The 24,119-nt window shown below is 51.2% G+C and overlaps 1 protein-coding gene across 6 annotated transcripts in view; it reads right to left on the bottom strand.

Moving 5' to 3' along the window:
• The window catches only part of Clmn (calmin), a 97,805-nt gene that overhangs the window by 18,571 nt on the left and 55,115 nt on the right, over positions 1 to 24,119 (bottom strand). For all 6 annotated transcript variants that reach the window (XM_076849696.2, XM_076849698.2, XM_076849699.2 and 3 more), the window contains exons 2-9: positions 20,296 to 20,357; positions 16,611 to 16,706; positions 14,344 to 14,427; positions 9,950 to 10,042; positions 8,514 to 8,704; positions 7,649 to 7,842; positions 6,736 to 6,818; positions 662 to 2,302 (exon numbers count right to left, since the gene is read on the bottom strand). In XM_076849696.2, the coding sequence (XP_076705811.2) occupies positions 662 to 2,302; positions 6,736 to 6,818; positions 7,649 to 7,842; positions 8,514 to 8,704; positions 9,950 to 10,042; positions 14,344 to 14,427; positions 16,611 to 16,706; positions 20,296 to 20,357 (2,444 nt within the window). The remainder of the gene's footprint in view (positions 1 to 661; positions 2,303 to 6,735; positions 6,819 to 7,648; positions 7,843 to 8,513; positions 8,705 to 9,949; positions 10,043 to 14,343; positions 14,428 to 16,610; positions 16,707 to 20,295; positions 20,358 to 24,119) is intronic.

The following is a 24,119-nucleotide window of genomic DNA, read 5'->3' as shown; positions in this document are numbered from 1 at the left end:
GGAAGACCCTCCCCTTCCCTGATTCTCTGCCCCTGCCCACTCCCCAGCGGGCCCCACACGCCTGCTCCCTGCGCACGCCTGTGCCTCTTGAGCTGCTGGGCCTGATGGAGTGGATATGAGTGGTGGACAAGTGTGTGTCCAGCTGCTCAAGCTCAAGAGCGAGAGGCCTCCTTCCTGTGGACCCAGCCCATTCCAGGCCACAGGAACCGCAGGGTAGTGCTGAATGTGCCAAAGGCCCTGCAAATCACGGCTGGGGTCAGGGAGAGCTGTCCCTGTCCTCCCCAGGTGGCTGCAGGGGAAAGGCACTGCAGTTCACTAACACAGCTTCCCTGTTGGCTAAGTTGCTATTTTTACAACAATTACTGCCTCTACCTTGCTGGACCCTCACAAGTGACCTTCACGATCCTTTTAGCAGACCTGTGACTAGGGCCAGGATTGGGGTAAGGTGGATAAGGCCAGTGAGGTGACAATGGTACAAAATTTCAAGAGGGGTTCCCTCTCAGGTGTCAACCTAGCACTTGCCTGAGACTCACAGAAGTGCTGCCCCTTTGATTTAGTGCCCTGGGGTGCCCACAGGGGAACCTCCTCACCCATGTCATGGAGAAACAGGTACAGAACTTCCCCAGCAGGAGCCAGGACTCCCCAACCCATGATCAAGTACCTGATGGCTCTCCTCAGGGCCACTCTCTTTGGTCTCTCTTGGCTGGTGGTCCTTGTTGGGGGACAGGGGACTGGGTTCTGCGGCTGGCATGGCCCCTGCAGCGTTCCCGTTGACAGAGGATGCATGGGTGCTGGCACTGGGGAGGACCCCAACCAGCGTGGAGAGGCTGCAGCTGCTCTGGGCACTGGCGGCCTCCCTGTTCCTGGGGTCCAGCTCGTGGGGGTAGCCCTCGGGCTCCTCCAGGTCCACATCTTCACTTTTCAAATCCTCCGTGCCTTCCGCATAGGCCTCCAGAACCGCGGCCAGCGGCACCTCGTAATGCGGGTAGTAGAAAAGGTCGTGGGGAATGACGGAAATCTTGGAGAGGGGCGGAGAGGGTTTGAAATCCAGGCCTTCTTCGCTGTGGCTCCTGAGGGTCTCCAGGCTGACACTGCCACTCGGGGGGTTGGAAGGCAATTCTTCGACAACACCCGGGAGGCCTTCGGCTTCCCCCTCTTCCTCCCTGAGACTCCGGGTGGACTTTCTCTTGGCCTTCTCATACACCTCTGGCTTTTTATCCACAGGTGTCTCGTCCAGGGCCAAAGAATAGACTTGTGCCTCCTGCTCGGAGCCCTTGGGAGGCTCCTGCCTGTCACGCTTGACCTGGGGCTCGGGCGACTCCCTCCCGGTGTGGGCAGACTTGCCCCTCTTCTTGCCTAGCTTTTCAGCAGGAGTGTCAGCGGCCACCTCCTCTGCGGGTGTCTTCTCCTGTGGCAAAGGGGCCTCAGGGAAAACTTGGCTGGTAGAAGCGAAATCGACGAGGTCGCTGTTAAATTTCGAAGCTTTCAACGGGATGCCTTCAAAATGGTCCTCCTTATCCACAGCTTCCACGGTCAGCAGCTTCACCTTGACCTCCTGGGCATTGGCCAAGATGGTGTTTTCTCCAGGGTGGGGAGGAGAATGACCTTCCTCCCTGAGGCCAGGGGGACCCTCGACAGCACCATTACAGGAGAAGGGATGCTGGGAGGGTTGAGCATGATCATCTGCCCCTGGCAAGTCCCCGGGGACCCTGGTGGAGGCTGCTCCCGGGACAGCTGAGGGTTCCTGCGTTGGCTTCTTTTCCTGGGCCACCTGGATTGACGAGGCTTGTTCGTCCTGCTTCGGCAGCTCCTGGGTGGCACTCAGGCTCTCTTCAAAGCTGAGTTCGGGACCGTAGAAAGGGTCATTGCTGCAGGAGGCATCTTTATAGGTGTCAGCCTCAAAGTGGACAGTTTTCTTGATTGGCAAAGAGTTGGACCTCCGGCCGTCCTTTCTGGTGGACAAGATGGAAGATTCTGGAGCTGGCTCACTGATGCTACTCATCTTCCCTGGGCTCCCCTGGAGGACTTGGTCGATGAACTGCTGCATGAAATCAGTGGAGCTTTCGGAGGACAGTGCACGGCTGGACATGCCACCCAGGCAGAATCCCCTTGTGCTCTCTGGCTGGTCACAGACAAAGACCTTGGTGGGTGGCGGGTGGCTGGTTTCGTGGTTGACAGTGTAGGCCTGCTCCCCATTCTCAGTCAGGAGGAGGACTTTGCTTTCCTGCTCAGGGGGGGTTTCTTTGATGCGGACAAAGGTGGACTCAATGGGGTCTTCTTTATCTGGATCCACAAAATCTTCCTGCAAAGAATCATAGGACGACATGAAATCAATTCAACCTCAAAGTTTAAGTACAATCTATATCCCCCTCTCAACACACACACACACACACACACACACACACACACACACAGAGCCACTTTGACAAAGTGTTCTGATTAAGATATAAATGGCTACAAGACTTTTGTTCCTACCGAAGTGTGGCAATGTCAAATAAATAAAAAATAAAATAAATATAAAATAAATTATAAAGCTATGGATGCAAGGAAATCTCAATGTGCTAATCTCCAGGGAGGGCTGGGCACTTCTTAAGCGAGCAGAGACTCTCAGCTACATCATGCCAGTGGACCACCGGCCCAGTCTTGGTATGCACTGGTGGGCCATTAACCCTCTGAGCTGAGGCCTGATGGACCAGATTTCACAGACTGGGAGGGCTGGAGTGGGAGACTAAATCTGGAAGGGCTAAAAACACAGATGACTTCCTGTTATATGCTTCTGGTCCCGCATAGGAGTTTTAGTGTGTAAGAGTCAGCCAGGCGCCAGGCTGAAGAGGAGAGACTCTTGGTGATACTACAGATTGGCCTCCCCTGCCCTGGTAGAGGGAGACTGTGCATACTGACCTCACCCTCAAATAAATGTGAACTCAGAGAACTGAAATGAAATAAAACTGTGACAGAGTTCCTCCTATCACTTCCTGATACAGTCAAAATGCTCAACTGCTTGTTCCAGGGGCTTGACTGGGAAAGGGCTGCCTCCACTGCCATGGGTTGTCCCCCAAGGACTCACAGGTTAGAAGAGCGGTAGCCACTGTGGCCAATTGAGGGGTGATGAGACCTCTCAGGGATGCAAGGGTATTGCCCTCAGAGGGAACTGATGTAGTTCTCATCAGACCCCAGTTAGTTCCCAGGGAGTGAGTGTTCTAAAAGAGCAGGCCTGACCCCTGGATCACTCTCTGGCTTGCTATCTCAGAATGTGGTCTCTCTGGCACACACTTCCACCATGATGCCATTCCCCATGAGGTTCTCACTAGAGCCAACTGATGCTCCATGCCCTTGAACATCCAAGACTGTGAATTAAACAAATCTCTTTCCTGGGCATACTACCTAGCCTCAGTTATTTTATTATATCAACCGAAAACAGACTAATAGAGGGAAAAAAATGTTATCTACTTCAATCTCTACTATCCTTTTATATATTAGGTCTGGTATAAATTTTTTTTTTTTAAATTCCTGAAGGATCATGAAAATAAAACCTATAATCAAGAGAAGCAATAGGCACTAGAAGTAGAACCACCAATGACCCAGTATAAGAATTAGCAAAAGAAAAGACTCTGGAATAACCCTTTAATCTACATTCGAGACAAACAAAAGAAGTTCTTCATGCTGAAGGGAAATGATTAGAGATAGAAGTCCGGATCTGAAGGGAAAAAGTACCTGAAAGAGTAAACGCACCTGATGGAAAAGACTATTTATACAGTTTCTTCAAAAGTCTACTATTTAAAGCAAAAATAACAAAGTATTGTGTACTAAAATGGATAAATAAGGAAAGTTAAAGGGTAAAGAAATGGAGTTACACTGTTGCATTTAGAGACATATAAGATGCACTGAATCTGAAGTGTGTGATAGTCATTTAAGGTAGGTTAAATGATGAGAATTACAATCCCTAGAGCAACTGATTCATCAAGTTGTTAAAATGATAAAATGATTCATCAAGGAGATTGGCTACCAGGCCCATAGAGGAGAGAAAATGGACACCAAAAATGGTTGTGTAATTTGAAAAAAAAAAAAAAAAGAGTAGTTAGGAAGAACAAAGGAACATAGAACAGATGGGATCAATGGAAAAGGGTAATCCAGATGGTAGATTAAAACCATGTAGCAGGACAAAAAATGCACTGATTAAATGAAACAGCTTGTCAGATAGATAAGAAATAAGACTCAGCTGTATAATGTTTATATGAAACATACTTTAATGCAAGTGCACATATCCATGAAAGGAAAAAGATGGAAAAATATCATATAACACTAATCACAAGAAAGCTATGACTACATCAGAAAAAGCATACCTCAAGACAGAGAGAAATGTCATAAAAACAGAAGTGTCAAGTGTTTAGGAAGATACAAGGGCCCTAAACGTCGACACACCAAATAGCACAGTACCCACACACAGAAAGCAAAACCCGACCAAACTGAGACAAGCAAGTCTGCAGACCTGGTTGGAGACTGCCAAACACTTCTTTCCTGTACTAACTGATAGAAATGCATAAAAAATAATCAGTCTGCAGATGGACTATTAGAACAGCATATTCACACATGAGCAGTATATTAAAGAATGTTAATTCTTTAACTGCCTAAGACACATTCTTCTCAAGTCCGTATGGTATATTCACCCAAAGAAACCGCATGTGGTGCCATGAAGTGAGGCATAGCACCTCGTCTGTGGCCAGCGCTGGGTGAGTGCGGCATCGTGAAGGCCTAGCTCAGGGACATCTGGTGAGCTGAGAATTCTCATCTGTGTCCCTTGAGGGTGTAAACGATTGCTTTGCAGTGAAGCACTGTGTCCTGTGACCCAAGACGAGTTTCCCCAGGAATTGTTCTTTAACTTCTCTATTCTCAGCTGCGTCTCTGACGCCAGCACTGGGGACACCCAAGTGTCAGCTGGGCTGAATCCTGACTGTGGCCTTGACTCACACAAATACCACTAAGTTTGAGTTGATTTCAAATTCTGCCTCCTGATTAAGAGATCGATTAATGAATGCCCTGAGGCCTGGTATTTGGAATTTAATAAAGGGCCAGGAAAACTGAATTGCAAAAATAATTATCACTGCTCCACGCGGAACGTCCACTGTTGTGTCAGGCCCAAGGCTGGGAACACGTCTAGTTATTCTTCACACGCCCCCGAAAGGTGGGTAAAATCTCCACTTTACAGTTGGCATCTGATCCAGATGTCAGGGAAGCTGAGTAGCCAGCCCGAGGTCAGAGGGCTCCAAACAGCAACAGTGGTATTCCTGCCCAGGAATCCCTGCCTCCAAACTGCCCTGGGAAGTGTTCCAGGGTGCTAGGACGGATGGGACGACAGCCGCAGCACCTGGTGAGGCTCTTCAGTGGGAAATGGGGTGCCAGCCTCAGATGCATGTTGTGAGGGACCTAACAGACTCAGCTTTGGAACCTCAGAGAGCTGGGGTCAAACCCCAACTTTGTACTTAATAGCTGAGTGACCCTGGGGAGACGTTTAACCCTCTCTGAGCACCCACAGTCCCATCTATAAGAAGAGGCTACTGATTCTGAACCTGGCTGGATTGTAGGAATGGCCTGGAAACACAGGGGCACAGGAAAATAATCAGTATCCGGCAAAAAGAGCAGTCCGCCCCCTTTCCTACAAGCATTCTTTAACTCTTTATGCATCTTTTCTTTTCTGTTTACATTTACAACTGCTTGAAATAATAATGTGTTTGCTGACCCATTAATGATTTTTCCTATGGAACCAAGCTACACAAAGTTAGGGACCTCATTTGTCCAATGGTATGCCTGTATGTATGATGTATGACGTATGTATCTATCTATCTGGGGTGGAATCCAGGGCCTAGTGCGTGCTGGGCAAGCTCTCTACCATGGAGCTGCACCCTCAGCCTGGTCCAGCTTCTTTCTGAGTCCCCTGAGCCAGCACTCCACATCCAGTAAAGAATGGATGAATTCACAAGGCTGTTGCTATTGTCACTGTCATTCTTTTTGTTGATGTTATCTCAGGGCTGTGCATGGTGGGGGAGGGGTGTTCAATGAAGCCACCACTTCTGCAAAGTGATTCTGCTCCAAAAATATTCTATCCCCAAGTATATCTGAGGTTCTGAAGATATAAAGCATGTCTGTGAAGGGTGTGTGTGTGTGTTTTGTTGTTGTTGTTGTTGTTTTGTTTTGGGGGGATACCAGGGATTGAACTTGGGGGAACTCAACCACTGAGCCACATCCCCAGCCCTATTTTGTATTTTATTTAGAGACAGGGTCTCACTGAGTTGCTTAGCACCTTGCTATTGCTGAGACTGACTTTGAACTTGCGATCCTCCTGCCTCAGCCTTCTGAGTCTCTGGGATTACAGGCATGTGCCACCACAATTGGATCAATATATTTTTAACACTGATAAAGGCTGGTGATTGCTAAGATGTTCCGCCTGACAGCTGAAGAATCAAGTGGCTGATCTGTATCATAAGTGGATGTCTTTTATAATTTTATAAAGTTTGCAATGGGAAGAGGTTTGGCAAAGAGGTGACCAGCTTCCTCCCCAACGTTTACACGTAACCTATGTTATATATAATCTGGAAGTTAAAACATGGCAAGGCAAGGACCACCAACTTGTGGTTGTCCCTGTTAACACAGAATGACAGTCCAAGTCCCCGCTGGGTCTGATGGCAGCCAGTGGAAATGTACACTTTTTGAAATTGAAGGCAAGGAAAACCAACATACAGCTTCCAGCTCCGGAAAACGTTCTAGAAACTGGGCCACGTAAGTCACGATCGACTGCTCGTCCGGTGTGTCAACCATGATGTCTGTCAAGAGAGACACGGGGGTTAGCAGGACTCAGGGTTTCCCCACAGCCCTGCAGGGCGCTCAGTGGAGAGGCCCACTGATCATCGAGGGCTTTTTCTTTTTCTAAGTAAGGAAATTTGGGCTCAGAGAGGGTGAATCACTTCACTGAAACCTCACAGCAGACTGGTGAACCAGGATGGAAAGCCACGGCTTCTTATTCTGAACGTGCCGTCCATCCTTCCCTGTGTCTTAGTCGCTCCCACTGGGAGCAGATGGCTCACTGCTGGCTCCACCAGCAAGTCTGGTGACTTGTGCACCCCACTTACTGCCACAGCAAGTACCGAATCGCTCAGACCCCTGGAAAGCCATGCGACAGAAGAGACAGCTGAGTCCCTTCATTCGGTGCATACCCTTCCACTCTGCCACTCTGCTGCTGGGACCTGCCCTTGAGAGGACAATCCGAGCTGCCTGCTGAGCTTTCTGCAGTGAGCTGCCCACTCTGGGCAAAACAGACCATTTCTGAAGCCCCCTCGACGGCCACGAGCAGGGAGGAGCTGAGTGAATTTTAGTAGGCCTACTGGGTGCTATTTATCTTTATTGGTGCCTGACATCACAGCAATATGTGAGATGCATGTGTCAACTTAGCTAAAACAGTAAGAGACAAAATGACACATACACTGAACAATGCCAACTAGGTAACAATATTACAAATGGATGCATTAAAAATATTGGAATATAGGAGATAGAAGAATTTTTTGTATTTTTCAAATTTTCTACCTGGAACAGCAGGGGGTATGTTTGTGATAAGAATCATGGAGAAGGAACCACGGAGGAGTGAGCGTCGTGCTACCTTCTGGTTCCAGGAGCCTGGGGATATGCAGGGACTCGTGTGCGACTCGGAAGGCCTTCTCCAGGTTCTCCCGCGCGGAGTCTTCCAGGGCCTGCTTCATGTCCACCAGGCTGGGGTCAATGGCCTTGATTACAGCCAGGAAAGCCAGCCCGCTCCGCCAGCTGCCCGCGAAGTCCTGCACCGCCACGCCATACCTGGAGGAGGACCACAGCGGCACACCGTGCAGGTGAGTGAGCCCATCAGGACACGGGCAGTGGCCGCAGTGGCCCCCGGTGTAGACCCCTGCCCCATGGTCAACCTAATGCACAAGGCAGGTAGCACATGGAAGCCATTCATGAGGTGGCACCGACTATCGTTATTACTATGAATAAAACAACAATTTAAAAAGTGAGGGGCAAGGGAGGGAATCCTGCCAGGCATCAATTCCCTCAGCCCTGGCCCGGGGTACGCTGGGGGCCGGAGCTTTGCTCTGGTTCACCTATCTCGGTTTTGAGCCGGCCAAACCTGACCTTGACTATGTTACCGCCCGTGTCATTACTTCTATAAAGTAGATACAAACTCTGAAAGACACCCTGAGGTTAATAATAAATGGGCACATATTTCCAGAACCCAAGAGATGAGCCATTTGGGGAGTTGGTGCCGCGACAGCCCCTCTGAGTTCCATTCAGATCCTCTCACCAGCTCTGCGTGCAGACACCACTAAGCACAGTGCTCCCTGCTCTGAAGGCACACAGGAAGCATCTGCATGGGCACAGCTTAAGAGCTGGGAACTCCCCTCTTCCTCGCCCCTCCAGGGAAGGGGACGCTCCTCTCTTGGCCTGAAAACCCCTCATTAACTGTTCGGTGGGCAGAGGGCCCAGCTTACTTCCTTGTTTTTCTCTGTACCCATGCCAACAGGGTCTTGATGGCCTTCCTCTGGTCTTTCACGGATATTGCCACGTTCCTCTCGGTGGTGGGTGTAGGTGGGTAGGAAGAGTCAGAATCTGTGCCCCCCGAGCCAGGTGACAGACTGGAAGATGGAGAGTTTCTGTTGAGGTTGCCCGTGAGCTCCTTAATCTAGAAAGAGAACAGCAGTTCAGACACCAGGGCCAGACAGACGCTCCCAGTAAGCACCCCTGAGTTGACCTGCAGCTCTCGGACGTGGCTGGAGGGACCGGCTCATGCAGAGCTGGTTCTCTGAAGGGAAGAAGCCTGTCCGACGGTGGCTGGTTGCTCTACTGGGGTATAGGTACCCTCCAAGGGAAGGGTCAGTCCCTCCGGCAGCCTATGCCGCTCTGGCCAGCCTCCACACACAAGGTCTTCCTGACCCGACTCCATGAACCCCCCTTTCCTTATCACCTGCCACTCCCAGGAGATATTTCAAGGCCACTGTCCCTGCTCAATCTAGTTCTGCTGCCTGGCTGTGCCTTTCTTCCAATCACATGCACTTAGGAGAAAAGCAGAACCCCAAGCCTTGCCCCAGACCAACTTATGGAGTCTGAACCTACATTTCACCCATTCCCCAGCAAATCTGAGAAGCACTGCTCACACACACTCCTATTCACTCTTCAAAACCCAACTCTGGTCCCTTCCTCCAGGAAGTCTGCCTCACTTCCCTTGCTCAGCTGAGGTCACTGCCCTGCTTGGGGCTCTTACATCACCAGGTCACACCTTGGTCACGGCCTGCACCCCAGAATTCCATAGCAAGGAGTGACCTGTCTGTGATCCCAAAGAGTTGAGAGGACAAGGGCCTCATAGGTCCAGGAGCTGGCATGCTGGAGAAACCCAACAGATAGGTATCAAATGAATGAGTGAGGCTCTGGTCGGAATTAAAGCCTTGACTTTTAACCATTTGTGATCATTTTAGCACCTCTTAGGATACTCCACAATAGGGCTCAGTAACTAACTCCTGCATGAAACACTAGACAGTGGACAAAGAGCCCTTGCACGTGGCTTTTCTGGCTGCTCACCACATTTTATGACCACTGCTCCCATTTCACAGTTGTGGATATTGAGGCTCTGAGATACAGAGACTTTCTTTTTAAGTTCAAGACTCACACAGAATGGGATCCAATTTTGTTTGTGCTTGTGTCTCTGGAAAGTAATCCTTATGCCAAAAGTTCAAGGAAATCTTTCACAAGTGGATCATTTAATAATAAACCATTATTTTCTATTTCCAGTTCTCTTTCAGTGAACAGAAAAGTCAAAAAGTCTGTAGCAACTGAGTCTCACTGACTCCCTTGAGCTGGACCCACACTGTTCTGTTGGTACTAAGTGGACTCAAGACCCTTATAGTGTGTTACAGAAAGGACATTATTTTACCTGGAAGAAGAGGATTATGTTCCATATCAGGCCAAGAACCAAAGAGGGGTTGCCGTCTGCTATTTCTGCCGCATCGATGCTAACCAGCTTAACCTGGAGAGAAGAGTCCGTCAGCTTACAGGGGGTTCCAAGGAGGACCATCTCTGCTATTTTCTGTCATCCTCTTAAGCCTGTTTCTCTTGCTCACCCTGTGCCATTTGACACTGGCCAAGACCATCTCTCAGGGACACTCAGAATGCAGAAGCATATTTAATGAGCACATACACAGTGCTTTCCATGGGAGACACTATCAACTCAGTCTGTGCTCATAGCAACCCTAAGAGGCAGGGGCTTCTATTAACCCTATAGTTCAGGAGGACATTTCAGAGAGGTTAAGTATGATGAGCCCAGGGCCACACAATTTGCAAGGTTTCATTCAGTAGATCTTTTCCAAGGAGAAACGGCAGGTGCCCAGGAGATCTGCTTGTAGGCTGCACCTAAAGTCCCCACCTCTGGATTGAGAGCACCCTTAGACAAAGACAGAACACCAGCAATCACAGACCCTGGGGTGAGGGAAGGGTAAGGCCACAGGAGATTAGAAATAATGAGCTAAGATTGATAACCAGAGATTCTGTACCATTGCAGAACATTCTACTGACTGGATACAAAGTTTCCATTGGTTACAATGTTTCCACTACAGAAATCCCTAAGGAATTACCTGCTTCATTTAATCACAGAATGATGCTCTTGGTAAAGTCCTAAAGCCAAGTGTGACCCCTGGATGGGCAGCACCATCGCCTGGGAACTTTTAGAAATGCAAATCATCCCCTACACTGATCATCAGCACTGCATCTCTCTGGGAAGGACCACATTGCCTTCTCTTTGCTGAACGATTCTGTAAAAATGTCTAAAATATCCTTCACGGGGAGGAGAGGAGAAATAAGGTAAGTCAAGATAAACCCCACAACTCCCACTGCAAAGTTCTGCCTGGGGCACCTGGGAAAGGAAAAATGAGGAGAACCATTACACAGATCTTTTCTTTCCCCACTTCTTTCCTCTCTCCTTTTCCATCACGGCTTTTCCAATCATCTGACATTGGACCCTGATCCTGTCTGTTTGCTGGGGGTTCCTGACACCGCCCGTCGGCGAGGCCTGGCTCACCTAATTGAGGGAGACTCCTGAGTCCCCTGGCTGACGTCGGTTTGGCAGGCTGATGCCAAGAATGTAATTCAGACAACACGGGCTCATCGCGGGCAGGCGGGAGGCCAGGAAGGAAGTTGTCAACATTGTGAATAACACAGCCAATCAAATTTGGGTCCCATATTCTGTCCCCATCCATCACAAGCACATGTCAACAGGACGGATCACTGGCCAGCCTTGGCTGCCCTTTCCCAAACCCCGGCTCCTGGCAGTCCCTGTTTTCATTCCAGTCCAGGGGAATCAAAGCAATCAGCCAGCCTGTCTTCCTCGTCTTTCCTCCCGCCTGGAGGAAGCCCAAATGACAAGTGATGGCCACCACCCTCTGAGCTGAGGTTCCAGAAGGAGAGAAAGGCAGAGCTGCCTTGTGGGGTGCCGCGAATATGACGGCATCCTGTCCTGGGAGAGGGGAGAGGAGAGGGCTGGGAAGGGAGCAGCGGTCCTTGGGAAGGCCATTTGGAGACTAAAACACTGTCCAGGGCCAAGAGAAGGTGGTGGCACCTAATGATCTCAGGGCCTAAAGAAGCAGATAGCCCAGAGGTTTTGGTTGCCTGGACATTTTTCATTTTGGGGGGAATGAGCAATGTAACAGCCCGACTTGAGTCTAGAGCTTCAGATACAGTTTCCCCTCTTCCTCTCAATTCAGCTGGGCTTTCCAGATTGAAAGCAAATGGACCAACTAACTTATTTCAGGGGTGCCTTCTCCCTCTGGGCTGGCACAGCTGAGGTGCTGACCTAGGGCCTTGCTCCCTAATGGAGCAAGAGTTGCCTGCCAGTGGCTTTCACAGGTTAGTTCTTTTCACAATCAGAGTACACCCATTTCACAGAGGAGGAAGTCAAGGCTCATACCGAATGGCTTGCAGGAGGTCACGGGTCTGGTCCTGTGGGGCAACCCATTTCTGCCATCGGAGTCAACACTGTGATATTCAGTGTGGGGAGGGTGGGCAGCTCTGTGGAGCCACGTCTGCACCCCGGAGCAAGCACGACCTGGCTGCCCCTGGGATCCAGCCCCCAGCTCTGGGCACTGCTTTGGCTCACCAGAGCCAGTGAGGGCTGTCTTCCTGGAGCAGGGACAGCAGGACAGGGAGGAGCCACAGGGCCCCTGTGTACTCTGTGGATTCTGGGAATGGCCAGCGGCTACATCTGGAAGCCCTGTTCGCATCTGTCCCCCTCACTGGTGGGCATCTTCCTGCTGGGCCACTCACTCGTCCCACCTGCCTATTAAAGGGGCCAAGCTAGGCACAAAGCTGACATGCACCACCCTGGGGATTTTCCCAGATTTGTACTGTAATTGAAGACCAGAGGAGCCATTAATGGCCTATTGTACAGGAAGGCATTGGGGAAGACAGTTTGGGAAAGATTTACACATGGACTATGAAGGCCAGGTCTTCCTGAGCCTCGGCCATACGCTTTCCCATGCCCTGGAACAACTCCCAGCCTGCCTCCCCGGGTTCAGCCCTGCGTCCTGGACTCTACAGGATCACAGCTTCTCTGCCAAGCAAGGCCTCTTCTTCCTGACCCCAAGTGTCCTAAAGGCTCAGAGACACTTCTAATGCTGCTGTGTTTCCAACATGGGGTGCAGCCCCAGGCCACGGGCAACACATGGTAAATAGTCCCAGGGGCCTCTAGGAAGCAAGCCTACTGCTTACCCCGGGGGTGAGGATACGTTCAGGAAGAGGGTTTGCCACGTCACAGGGACTCATCCATGTGGGCAGTCAGCACAGGAGAAGTGCATTTCAAGGTCAACTAAGGTGGAAGAAGAGCAACGAGTACCTTGGACAGTTGCTCCAAGGCCTCACGCTGTCCCAAGTACAAAGTCCCTGTGGAATGCAGGATAGGCACTGCGACAAAGATAAGGCTGACTCTGACACAGAGGTGGGTGTCACAGTGAGCAAAGCCCATCAAGAGCAGGGAGTGGCAAGAGCTTCCCAGTGAGCCCTATTCTGGGCCCGGTAGGCTTTTCTTCTGTCGCCTACTTAGAGAGGTACGTAATTTCCCCACAGTTCCTGGAAGTGAGTGAGTGACCACGGGCTCCAGGCCGGGGGCTGATCCATGTTCACGTTCAGGCTCAGGGTGTGATTATCTCTGCAGACAGGAAGCCTTTCAATAGATGTAGGCGATGCCTGCTTTTTAAACAGCTTCATTGAGAGAGAATCGATGCCTGTTCCATGCACCCCCCTTAAAGCACTGAATTTAGCAGTGTTTAGTGTAGGCACAGGTGCGGGGAAGCTCCGCCACCACCAATTTTAAAACATCTTCGCTGCCTCTAAAAGAAGCTCCATACCCTCTCTTCACCTTGTTCCTCTGCCTCCCCCAGCCCTTAGCGACCACTACTGCACTTTTATCTCTAGAAGTTTCTCTGTGCTGGGCATGTCACATGAATGGAATCACATACTGAGCACTCCTACTCCCAGGCTATAGGGGGCCACCTAGAGGCAGAGGGGCAGGAAAGTGGGGTCAGCCCTCACCGATCCTCCAGGTGGCTCTGCACTGATCCTGGCACCTGGCATCCCTGGGCACCATCCCCCATTCCCCAGGCTTTCCGTTCATTCCATGAGCTACTTGGCATCCTTTCAACAAATTCCCTTCTGCTGAAATCAGCCACCATCAGCCTCTGTGACTTACCCGAGGACCCAGATGAACCAGACGTCAGGATAAAGTTTTCGCTGAAGACTTTTTTTCTTTTTTAAGCTTAGATTAATTGCTGAAATCTAATGAAACTAGAGCTTTGGAATTTCAACTCTCTAGGGCCACCCTAACTCATCTGCAAGGGATCCAAACACAGAAAAGATGGACTCAGCCTCGAAAGTCCTATCAAAGAGGAGGGGATGCTAAGATGTCCCCCCCTGCATCCTTCACCCCCTCTCCTCCTTTGTCTTTGTCATATTTTAAGTTCTAAGAGAAAGTTTTATCCTCTGGTACGTCTGCTGCACTCTTAGAAATGCAAAGGTCAACTAAATTCCAAAGATCTGAGAGACAGCAGCTCCGCCCGCTCCCAGGCTGGCTGAGCATGGAGTTCCAAAACGAGGTGGGGTGGGCGGGGTCGGGCAGCGTCCCCCGTGAATGGATGATCTGACTGCCATTCACTGGAGCTCAGTTTACTTTGGCCATGCTAGCTGGATGCCCTGTTCACATTTCGTGATCAGCACTGGACTTCCCACGAGTCCTTCTGGTCACAGGACAAGCTCCCATTTACAAGAGGAGCTCCAAACACTTACATTGCTATCTTCCAAAAACTTAAGAGCTTTCGCTATGTTGTTCAGCCGAAAAATACGATGTGATGAGGATTTGTATTCATGCAGCTGTAAAACAGAAGGAGAGGAACCAGTTAACCCACCCAGGCACCTCGGGAGGCCCCAGGGGGGAAGGGGATGGGGTGGCACGCGTCTCTTCTTCTTTACCCTTTTCACATGAATTTCTGGAGAAAGTTAGGGGCCTGTGGCTAAAACCCACCTGGACTGCATCCAAACCCACACATATGTGCATCTTGGGGTGTGCAAATGGAAGGTCAGGGACCCTCAACAGTCAGCCTTGTGTGGAACCTGGGACTTAACTCACTGGAGCTGGCAAATGTGAGGGACCCAAGTAAGTCTCCAAGGGACAAATCTGTCCAATTTCTCTCTTCGAGCCAGATCCTGGCTTGTTGGAATCCCCTCTCCTCCAGAGACCGGCAATAACATGCTCTCTTTGCTGCAGGGATACTCTAGTGGGGACAACGAGCTGTCCTGCATTACCACTCAGCTGCTAAATCACCCAGCCCGAGCCCTCCCTGGTGGCAGCAGATGTTTCTGGTTTGGGCCAAGAGCTTTGTGGGCCATTATCTCATATGTGGAGAGAGAGAGAGAGAGGCCTGCAGAAGCCCCCTTCGGAGGCTCCTGTGCTTCCTGGGAAGCATGTGCCACTTCAAGGCCAAGCTAACGGGGAGGCTGAGGCCTGCTCTTGGCTCCTGAGGACGAGGACGAAGACTCCACCAAGGCCACCACGGGGGCTGCTGCCCATGCTCTGACACCCGAGTGGGGAGCCTGTGTCGCTGGGAGTGCAGAACAAGGGGCCAGAGCACAATTTCTCACGCAGCCTTCTGGGGCCCGTGCTGCTGACTCACTGGAGACCTGCTAAGAAGCCAAATGCGATTTCTGCAGCAATGGGTTCGCCCTTCACTAGAATTCTTTGCCTGTCCCCACACAGTCCCCTCTGAGCGACGGACATCTCCTCCTCTGCTATTGGGAAGGCAAAGGTGGGAGAGGTCAGTGAGAGCCCAGCCACGCTTGACTGAGAACAGCAGGGGGGCTCTGACGGAACAGCCACGAGCAGACGGCAGAAGTCCTTGCTGGCTGGGCTACGTCCTGTAGCTGCGACGTGTCACCAAGGCCAATTCAAACACTGGAGTCTAGAGCAACATTTTCAGCCTCCACACGACTGGGGCTTTGGACTGGATCCCCCTCAGGGAACATGTGGCAATATCTGGATGTTTTTGGTCACTGTACCAAAGGGTGCTAGTGGCACTTAGTGGTCAGACACTCAACATCGTGAGGTACACAGGACACACTGCACAACAAGCCCTATCTGCCTGAAATGGCAGCAGAGCCAAGGCCCAGAGACCCGCTCCAGGCGGAGGAGAAAAAGAACTACTCTGTGAGAAGCAGACACTCGGACCACGGAGAGGAAGGAATGCCCACATCAGTGGACATCCTTCAAGGTCAGTGCTATTTAAAAGAATGTTCTAGAAGCCAGAAGTTCTAGCGCTAGCCTCAGGTTAGATCACAGAATTTGGCTGGTAAACATCCTTCAATTTTTCTGATTCTTAGCTGTTATTCTGTTTAATAACTGGCTAGCTGCACTTTAATTTCTAGTTCCAATTCTTACCCATCACAGGTGTGCGGTAAACACTGGGCATTTACTTATTTACTCACTAAGATATATTGGCTTTTTAAAAAAGATACGGCTTAGCTACAGGTTTACATCCCACTTACTCACTGACAAGGAGAGTCGCCCTTCTGTGTGTCTGACTGTAGGACTCTCGCACCTCCTGGCACGTGTACACTCCATCTGCCCCTGTGGTCACGCTCTGGAGCTTAAATGCCCCCCAAAGGCTAAAGGCCTGGTTGCAAGCCTGTGAGGCTCCCGGAAGGTGCTGGAACCTTTTACAGGCAGAGTCTAGTAGGCAGAAGTGTGGTCACTGGGAGTTTATCCATAAAGGGGACACTGGGACCTCAGCCTCTTCCTCTCTCTCTCTCTCTCTGCCTCCTGGTGGCCCTAGGTGAGCGTCTGCACTGCCATGCGCTCCACCGTGAAGTTCTGCCTCATCTCAGTCCCAAAGCAACAGGGCCAAATGACCTTGGCCTGAAACCACAAGCCAAATAAACCTTTCTCCTCACAGGGGTTTATCAGAGCCACTGAGGGCCAGCACCTGTCTACTGGACAGAATCCTTCGGCACCGCTTCCCTGTGCACCTTATTTCCTCCGGATCCTTCTGTAACATACGTACCAGGTTTCGCCCAGATAGGACTTCTAACAAAGCCATTAGGATTTTGCCATCTTGTATATCAACGAATAGGTCTGTAACTTCTAGAGGTGGGTCACACTGTGGAGCATGGGGAAAGAAAGCAGCCAATTAGTGCCTGCATAATCCACAAAACTATGTCAGAGATGCAGGTTTCAGTTCAAGAGAAGACTTCCAGACATCCAGGTCTGTCTCTAGGCAGAAAGCCCATCCAAGGGAGTAAGAGGCCCGTCCCCTGGAGGTGACTCCTGGGCAGCACTCGCAAAGCCACCTGGCAGGTGAGCTGTGCAAGAGATTCAGCAACAGGAGACTAATTCAGAGTAAGTGACCTTGGGGATCCTCCAAGCCGGAGATCTCAGACCCCAAGAGTTGATCACATCCATGTTTCTACTTACAGTTAGAAAGAAATGGCACGTCTGAAGCCTTTGGATTTGGGGAAACCAAGGCTCAAAGAGAATGGGTGAGAGATTCAGCGTTTGGTTAAACAGCCCTTTGGTAAAATTCTGCTCCCTGCATCAGGCCATGATAGCAGGACCCAAGTGTACCCCAGATCTGCACTGTGATGGTGCCCGGGGTTAGCTGCACTCTAGCCTCAGGCTGGGTATTGGCAGGGTCCCCCAACCTTCAGACGCTCCTGTCTCCAGATGTGCACCCGCCTGAGGGTCTGTTAACTAAATGAACTTGATAATAACCCCTCTGATGTGGCATGGTGGGTACTCCTCCCCATACACACATTTTTTTTTCTTGGTGCATTATGGTTGTAAATACTGATGGGATTCATTGTTACATATTAGAACATGCACATGATGTAACAATATAATTTGGCCAATATCCCTCCCCAGCACTTCCCCCTCCCTTGGTGCCTGCCACTCTTTGTTCACTTTCCTCTTCTGAGCTCCCTTTGATTTTTAAGAGATCTACCCCATGGTGGGGACTTATTATAATAATGTCATGGAGCAGGGTCAGAGCATTCTTCAGGGGCTCCAGGAGAATTCCCTCTTTCCTTTTGGGAATGGGATTTTGGCTAGTTGAGAGTGGTTAGCCTGGGTGCTCTCTTTGCTCCTGGGGACAAAGGGCAGGCTGAGCTTTCACACAGGAGGCATGAGTAATGGGATGCAGTGTCCCTGGGCCGTGGCAGCCCTAGCCAGCCAGAGACCCCAGGTGGGAAAAACCTTGGTGACACAGTGGAACTGTGGCCAGTCACCCTTCTCCTTTGGGAAAGCCCCCTTCCTTTCCATCAAGCCTTGGAAGGACTGTGCTTTATTTTTTATTAGGGAAAAGCAGCATTTCCTTACCTTTTATACGAGTCCCTGTGCCCCCAGTTAGTCAAAACAGGGCAATTCCACCCACAGGTGCACAGAAAAAGGTTCTGCTTCAAGGGCAACAGCAACTTTGAACCAAAAGGCAAACTATTTTCTTTGCAAACTCCCCCAGCTCCTTGGGCACATTCCACACCAAACACGACAGCCTCGGGTGACTGTGGCTCTTACGGAAATGTGATTCCTGCTAACTCGAGGCAGAAAGGAGACACCTGAACCAAACCCCCCTGATGAATGGACTAACAAAATTTCCAGTTACCGGCCCTGACCGGGACCGGGCCTGACTCTGGAGTTCAACCTAAAGAATAATTTCCATTGGCAGTTCCTGTAAGTGCCTCCGCCACGACATCAAACAGGGCCTTGGCCGGGGTCCATCCTGCGGGGTGGCAGGGGGAGGCGTTGAAACCGCTCCAGGGAAAACAGTCCCAGCCTGAACGTCCCGGGCTTCAGGAGATCGGTATGGCCGAGTCCACTGCACCCCCAGGGCTTTCTGCATGATCTAACTCCTTCGGTAAATTAGGGAATTTTTCCAGAAGCCAGAGACTCAGTAAATATTCCTGACAGCCTTCAAATTGCAGTTAAGCCCAATTCACCAAGGAGTTCCTGGCTTTCCCGCCCATGAGAGGCCGCTCTTGAAAGTCTCAGGGTTGGAACATGGCTGTTAATTTTCCCCTGTTTATTATGCTTCAGGTTCAGGTGCTATGGGATTTATCTACAGGGCAGCCGCTACCCACCTGCCGCGAGAAAGGGGCAGGAAGTTGGCAGAGGAGAGAATCCTTGAAATGATAGCTGCCGACAGAGTGTCACTCCGGGTGGCGAGGGAGTGCAGGAGGTGTCCCTGGCCCTGGATGATGCTCTGTTCTTTTCTGTATTTATTTATTTACAAATAATTTTATAAAGAAAGAATGACAGAAATCCTCCCTGGCTCTCCTTGGTCCCGCAGCAGGAGTCTCAGCCACCTTGGCGCACGTCAGGCACCTCACTGTAGAAGCAGCACTGAAGGTGCACCAAGAATCCAGGCCAGTGGCAAATGATTCCTAATGCTTCCTGCATGATAAGGAAGCATTTTACCCACAGAGTTCAGGGTGCTCGTGGGCGAGGTCACAGCCCTGGGTCGCCTGCATGCAGCAGGGAGCAGAAGTCAGGTGGTCATGTGCCTGCTCGGGAGATATTCTAGCCTAAAGGCAAACTGTATGAATCGGAATTTCAGTCAAGAGTTCTGATTCCCAAGATCCACACTGACTTTCTGTTTTCTAATCATTCAATGACCTCCGCTAAGCGCAGAGAGCCGTTGCTCTAACACATTTAAAAGGAGAGAGGAGAAAGGAGACACACTGGGTCCTATAAAGTGGAGTGTCACCAGCTTCCAACAGAAATGAGACCCTGGCTGGTCTTCAGCACCAGAGAGAGGAAGTTGGAAGAGGGAAAGTCGGCAACATGAATCCTGATAAACTCAGCTGTCTGAGAAAAACAACGCCCCATCCTGCAGCTCCAGCCCACACAGGACACCTTAAGGAGGGTTTGGGCCTCCGCTGGCCCCCCTGAGCCTCGCATCCAGAAATGAGTGTCTCCCCTCCCCCTCCCCAGCCCTCCCCTGCCCCCTCTGGTCTGCAGCCCCTCCTTTGATCTGGGGCTGGCTTTGGTCTGGTGTGTACAGGTGCAGCCCACGGAGAAAATGCAACTCAAAAGGGAAGGGCCAAAGGACATAAGGAAGAGAGGTAGGGAGGGCCGCTGAGCCCAATACCCAGCAGAAGCCATGGGACACCAGGTCTGGGTGCCTCGTTTCCCCCTTCTAACTGGACAGAGGGAATCTGGGCTGTTGTGAGGACTAACAAAGCTCCTGCTGGTGCCTTGTACTAAGCATGATTGGTGTGGGTGAAGCACATCATAGGGGCAGGCAACGTCACTCATCAACGGGAACGTCATGTCACTAGTCTAGCTTTGACAAAAGACACATGCAGGGCTCTTGCCCAAAGCAGCCCAAATGCCTGCAGATGGCTCTTAACGTGTCCCACGGTGGATGCCAGGATGCTCCTAAGTGTCTGAGGCACGGGTGAGGCCTTCTTGGCTGTGGGACTGTGTGGGGTTTTCAATATCAAATGCCTCCTGCCATTTGCTTCGTGGATCCAACCTCCCGGCCCAGCTAGACTGATGGTCCCAGGAAGACAAACTGTGTCTTATCTCTGTGCTCCCGACACCAAGTGTGGGACCAGCAGTACAAAGCCTTCCAAGCCCTCGGGAATGTTTAAACTGAACAATTCAGGAGAACAGTCTCCTCTGGGCCGGTCGCTCATCTGTAAACTCAGGTATGGATGAATCTATAGCTTAACAATTCCCCGGGGCCCACTCACCTTTTCCAGATGTAGATTTATCCATCGAGTAAAAGTCCTCTTCTGCACATTTTCCCTCTCAACTGAAACAAAGAATTGCCATTAGTGGGAGAGCAGGGGACAAATGGCAGGGAGGCCTGCAGAATCCTGCCCTCCCCCTTCCCAGGGGACATTCCATGCAGTCTGCAGAAAGAGCCCCGCGGTGGGTGTCCCAGGTCAGAACAGAGACTTCCAGAAGGGTGGCAGCAAGGGCTTATGTGGCACCCTGAGCCCATTTCCCCAGCCCCAGCCCTGAGCAAATGTGCAACCCACGAATTCAGACACAGGACAAAATATTCTACGCGACCGGCCGTGAGCACCTGGACCTTTGACTCTGCAGGATCAGAAGCGCTGGTGGGAAAATACAAGCGAAGCCCCCGGCAGTAGTGCTGCTGCAGGGTCGCCTGGTGCAGACACAGGCCTGAGTACATACAGGGGAGGTGGGCTGGGGTGGGGTCGACGATTAGGAATTAGGACGGGGCCTGGAATGTGCCAGAGAGTGCTGGGAGAATTTCACAGCTGTGGGTCAGGCTTAGCCCTGTCATCTCCGGGCTTTGTGTGACGGGGCCAGCCATCCACCCCTGTGCCCAGTCTGCACACTAAGGATAAGCAGCCCACCCCCCGGGTGCCGTGAGGACACTTGGGCTCCTGCAATACCATGTGCAGCCCAGTCCCTGCTATAATGGCCACTCGTTTTTTAGTAGCTGCTGTTTTTAGACCCAGGAAGGGAGAATGCTGCAGCCACCTGCTTCTGCACCTCGGTGACAGAGGACACGAACCAGGACTGGGTGCCTTTGTCTCGGGAAGGATGCTGCCCAGCTGGGCTTCTTGGCAAAGTTCTCACCATGAAGGGCCACTGCCACCACTGTCCCTTCCAACGGTTTGTTTACATGAATCTGAACCTTACAACCCCCTGTGCCAAGTGGAAACTGCTGTTCTACTGATGAACAAATGGGCTCAAAGGGGCCCAGAGTTTGCCCAGGACATCAGTGGGAGAGAGGCCAGGGTCGCCCTCAGGACTGTCGGCCAAACAGCCGGTACCCTGGCAATGGAGCCAATGACAGCAAAGGAGTCTGATAGAAACCACAGTGATTTGAGCAAGAGCCAATGAGCACGAGGCAATGAGCCCGTGCTGCGAGGCAGATGCCAAGCCGGGCCCTGAACAGGCATCAAATTGTTGATCCTCACTAGGGCCCCAAGGCAGGCACCAGGACGACCTTCAGATGGGACACCCAGGGCACAGGGAGAAGCCATGCTTGGCCAAGATCACGCCATCAGTAGGGTCAGCCTCTCTATTTTACAGATGAGGAAACTGAGGGGCAAATAGTAGGCGGCCAAGCTGGGGCGCTGGGTGCTGAGCTCCTGCTCCCGCCCCAGCTCCATGGCTGGGACCATCTCAGGGCCCTTGGGGACCCAGCCTGTGTTATCAGGGAGGGTCCTGGTGCAGTGGCCTTTGCAGTGGCTGCCTCTCAGCACCAAGCTGCCACCTCTCTCAGGAAGTGTCCCTGAAGTGCTCAGACGACGCCTCAATTACTAAGCTCTGGATTTCAACATATTGGAAGAAGAAATCACAGATGCCTAACACCATCTCACACTTCTCTGGCAATAAGAGCACGAGAGCCAATTTATCTCCTGGAGGAGGAAACAGGCCACGGCTTTCTGTAACGACTACGGCGCCTTTTTCCTCTTGGCCTCATAATGAGGTAGATAGCGACGCCCATAAATCAGATTTTAATATTGTGCCTTTCAGTCTTCTTAATTGAAGAGCCAGCAGACAGTAATTATGCACATAACTGTTTTTCTCTCATTTTCCTCCTTTTCTGAAGTGAAGGTCGCTGGCTGTAGGCATGAGAAGGAAATATCTGATTCCAGCAAGCTGGCCTTCAGGGCTGGGACTGGGGGGAGGAAGGAGAGAAGCTGACAGAAATGGGAAGAGGGGCGCGCTGTGCTGAGACTGATGAGTCTCAGAATCTCAGAGACTGCTGGAAGCTTGGACTGTATCTGGTCCCAAGCCTCATTCCAGATCTTTCCACATCTGCACATACAGATCTGCCTCGTTCTCTTTGATGGCCACAGTGTTTGCCTGCCAGGGTGTTCTGCATCTTAGTTACCGTCCCCCACTTGTTGGACATGGGGCTACTTCTAAGTTTTCACTGTCACAAGCACAACAGCGAGGAGCTTCCTCCTATAAGCATCCTGGTACATGGACCTTCGTGTACGAATGTATAGATCTTATTTCTTACTCTCGACAACTAAAAGTGGAACTGTGGGGTCTTAGTGGTAGGCACATTTAAAAATTTAATAGCTACTTCCAAATTGCCCTCCCAAAAGGCTGCCCCAGTTTATACTCCCCCCCCACCTGTCTTTAAACAAGTTTATGGGGACTGTAAAGTATTTACACACACATTCAAACATGCAGACTGGTTTCTCCATCTGGGCTCAGAAAGAGCAAAGTATACCCCTGAAACAGAGGTGCATTTAGTAGAAGTTGGTGAGAACCAGGTCAGGCTGCTACTTTAACTGCACTCGAGGGTGTAAATGAGGCGGTGGGTGTCTGCTGGTCTACACATGCCCTCTCCATCCACTCAGAGGTCCGTCCGTCCATCCATGCAGCCATCCATCCACTCCCCACCTGCCTATCTCTCCATCTATCCATCCACCCTCCCTCCCAGCTGATATTTATGCAGTGACTACTCCATGCTGGGAACCATGCCAGGCTCTGTGGGCAAAATCAACAGTGAAGAATTAAGCATCCATGGAATCTGCACTCCAAGAATTCACAGTCAAGCAGGAGAGAAAACATCGATGTCACAAGGCACATTTCGCAGGGAGAAATGAATTAGAAATGTGGAGGGTGACGGAGATGGGAAGAGGTGACTTCACACCGCATGGGGTCCTCCCCCAGGGTCCTAAGAGGATTCCACGGGACCCAGAGGGGCTAGCAGAGATGGTGTGTGCAAACCCTGCCCTGACTCAGGGCACCTCTGGTGGCTTCACTTCTATTCTGGCCAAGACCAGTGGGTAAACCTGAGCATGGATCAACTCTGACAGCCATGCTGATCTCCAGGAGGGGCAGGTGACAACTAAAGGACATCAGAGGATGGGAGCTGAATCATAAATAGCAGATGAGTCTCAAGCTGAAATAGGGTGTGGAGACCATATTTTCAGGACCTGAAACTGGGACGCATGCCTCAATACACAGGAGAGAGACGGCGAGAACCCAAGGCTCACACAGAGCGACCTTGGGCAAGTTCACGACTTTCAAAATGCCTTTGCCTCCCTCTCCTTCTCCCTCTCCAGAGCAAGGACAGCCCTGCCTGCCTCTCAGGAAGCTATGGAGACTGTATGAGATCACTCCAGAAAGCCTTGCAGCCTCCCCCCACCCCAGGCGCTCTCCCAGTCCCCCACCCTAGCGTCCAGCGCCACGGACTTGGGGATTTTGTCTGGTGTCTCGACACCCAGGCCTGTGGCTCTCACATGGCCTTCTCTGTTTCAAACTGCCCGCCCCTGTCCTCCAGACACTTCTGCTCTGGCTTGCCAAGACTCCATAAACTTTATATAGTTTCCATAAATCCAACGGCCCCTTTTTTCCTAGCACGTTGTAAAGGTGTAGGAAACCATTTCTCGGGAAAGGCCTGGCTTTCTCACCGAGGGTTTGTGGGGCCCGGTGTGGGTTTACTGGGCAACAACAGAGTAATAACAGTGCTGTAAAGTCGCCATCCCTGCTCTGCCTGGCTGGCCAGGCTGCTGGAGAGCGGGCAGGTGGGCAGGGGGGCTGCCCAGGCCTGGGACTCCAAGGACCAAGG

This window comes from Callospermophilus lateralis, chromosome 3, assembly GCF_048772815.1.
Source record: "Callospermophilus lateralis isolate mCalLat2 chromosome 3, mCalLat2.hap1, whole genome shotgun sequence".
In the NCBI taxonomy this organism is placed as follows: Eukaryota; Metazoa; Chordata; class Mammalia; order Rodentia; family Sciuridae; genus Callospermophilus; species Callospermophilus lateralis.
This window is presented reverse-complemented; position numbering and strand designations above follow the sequence as displayed.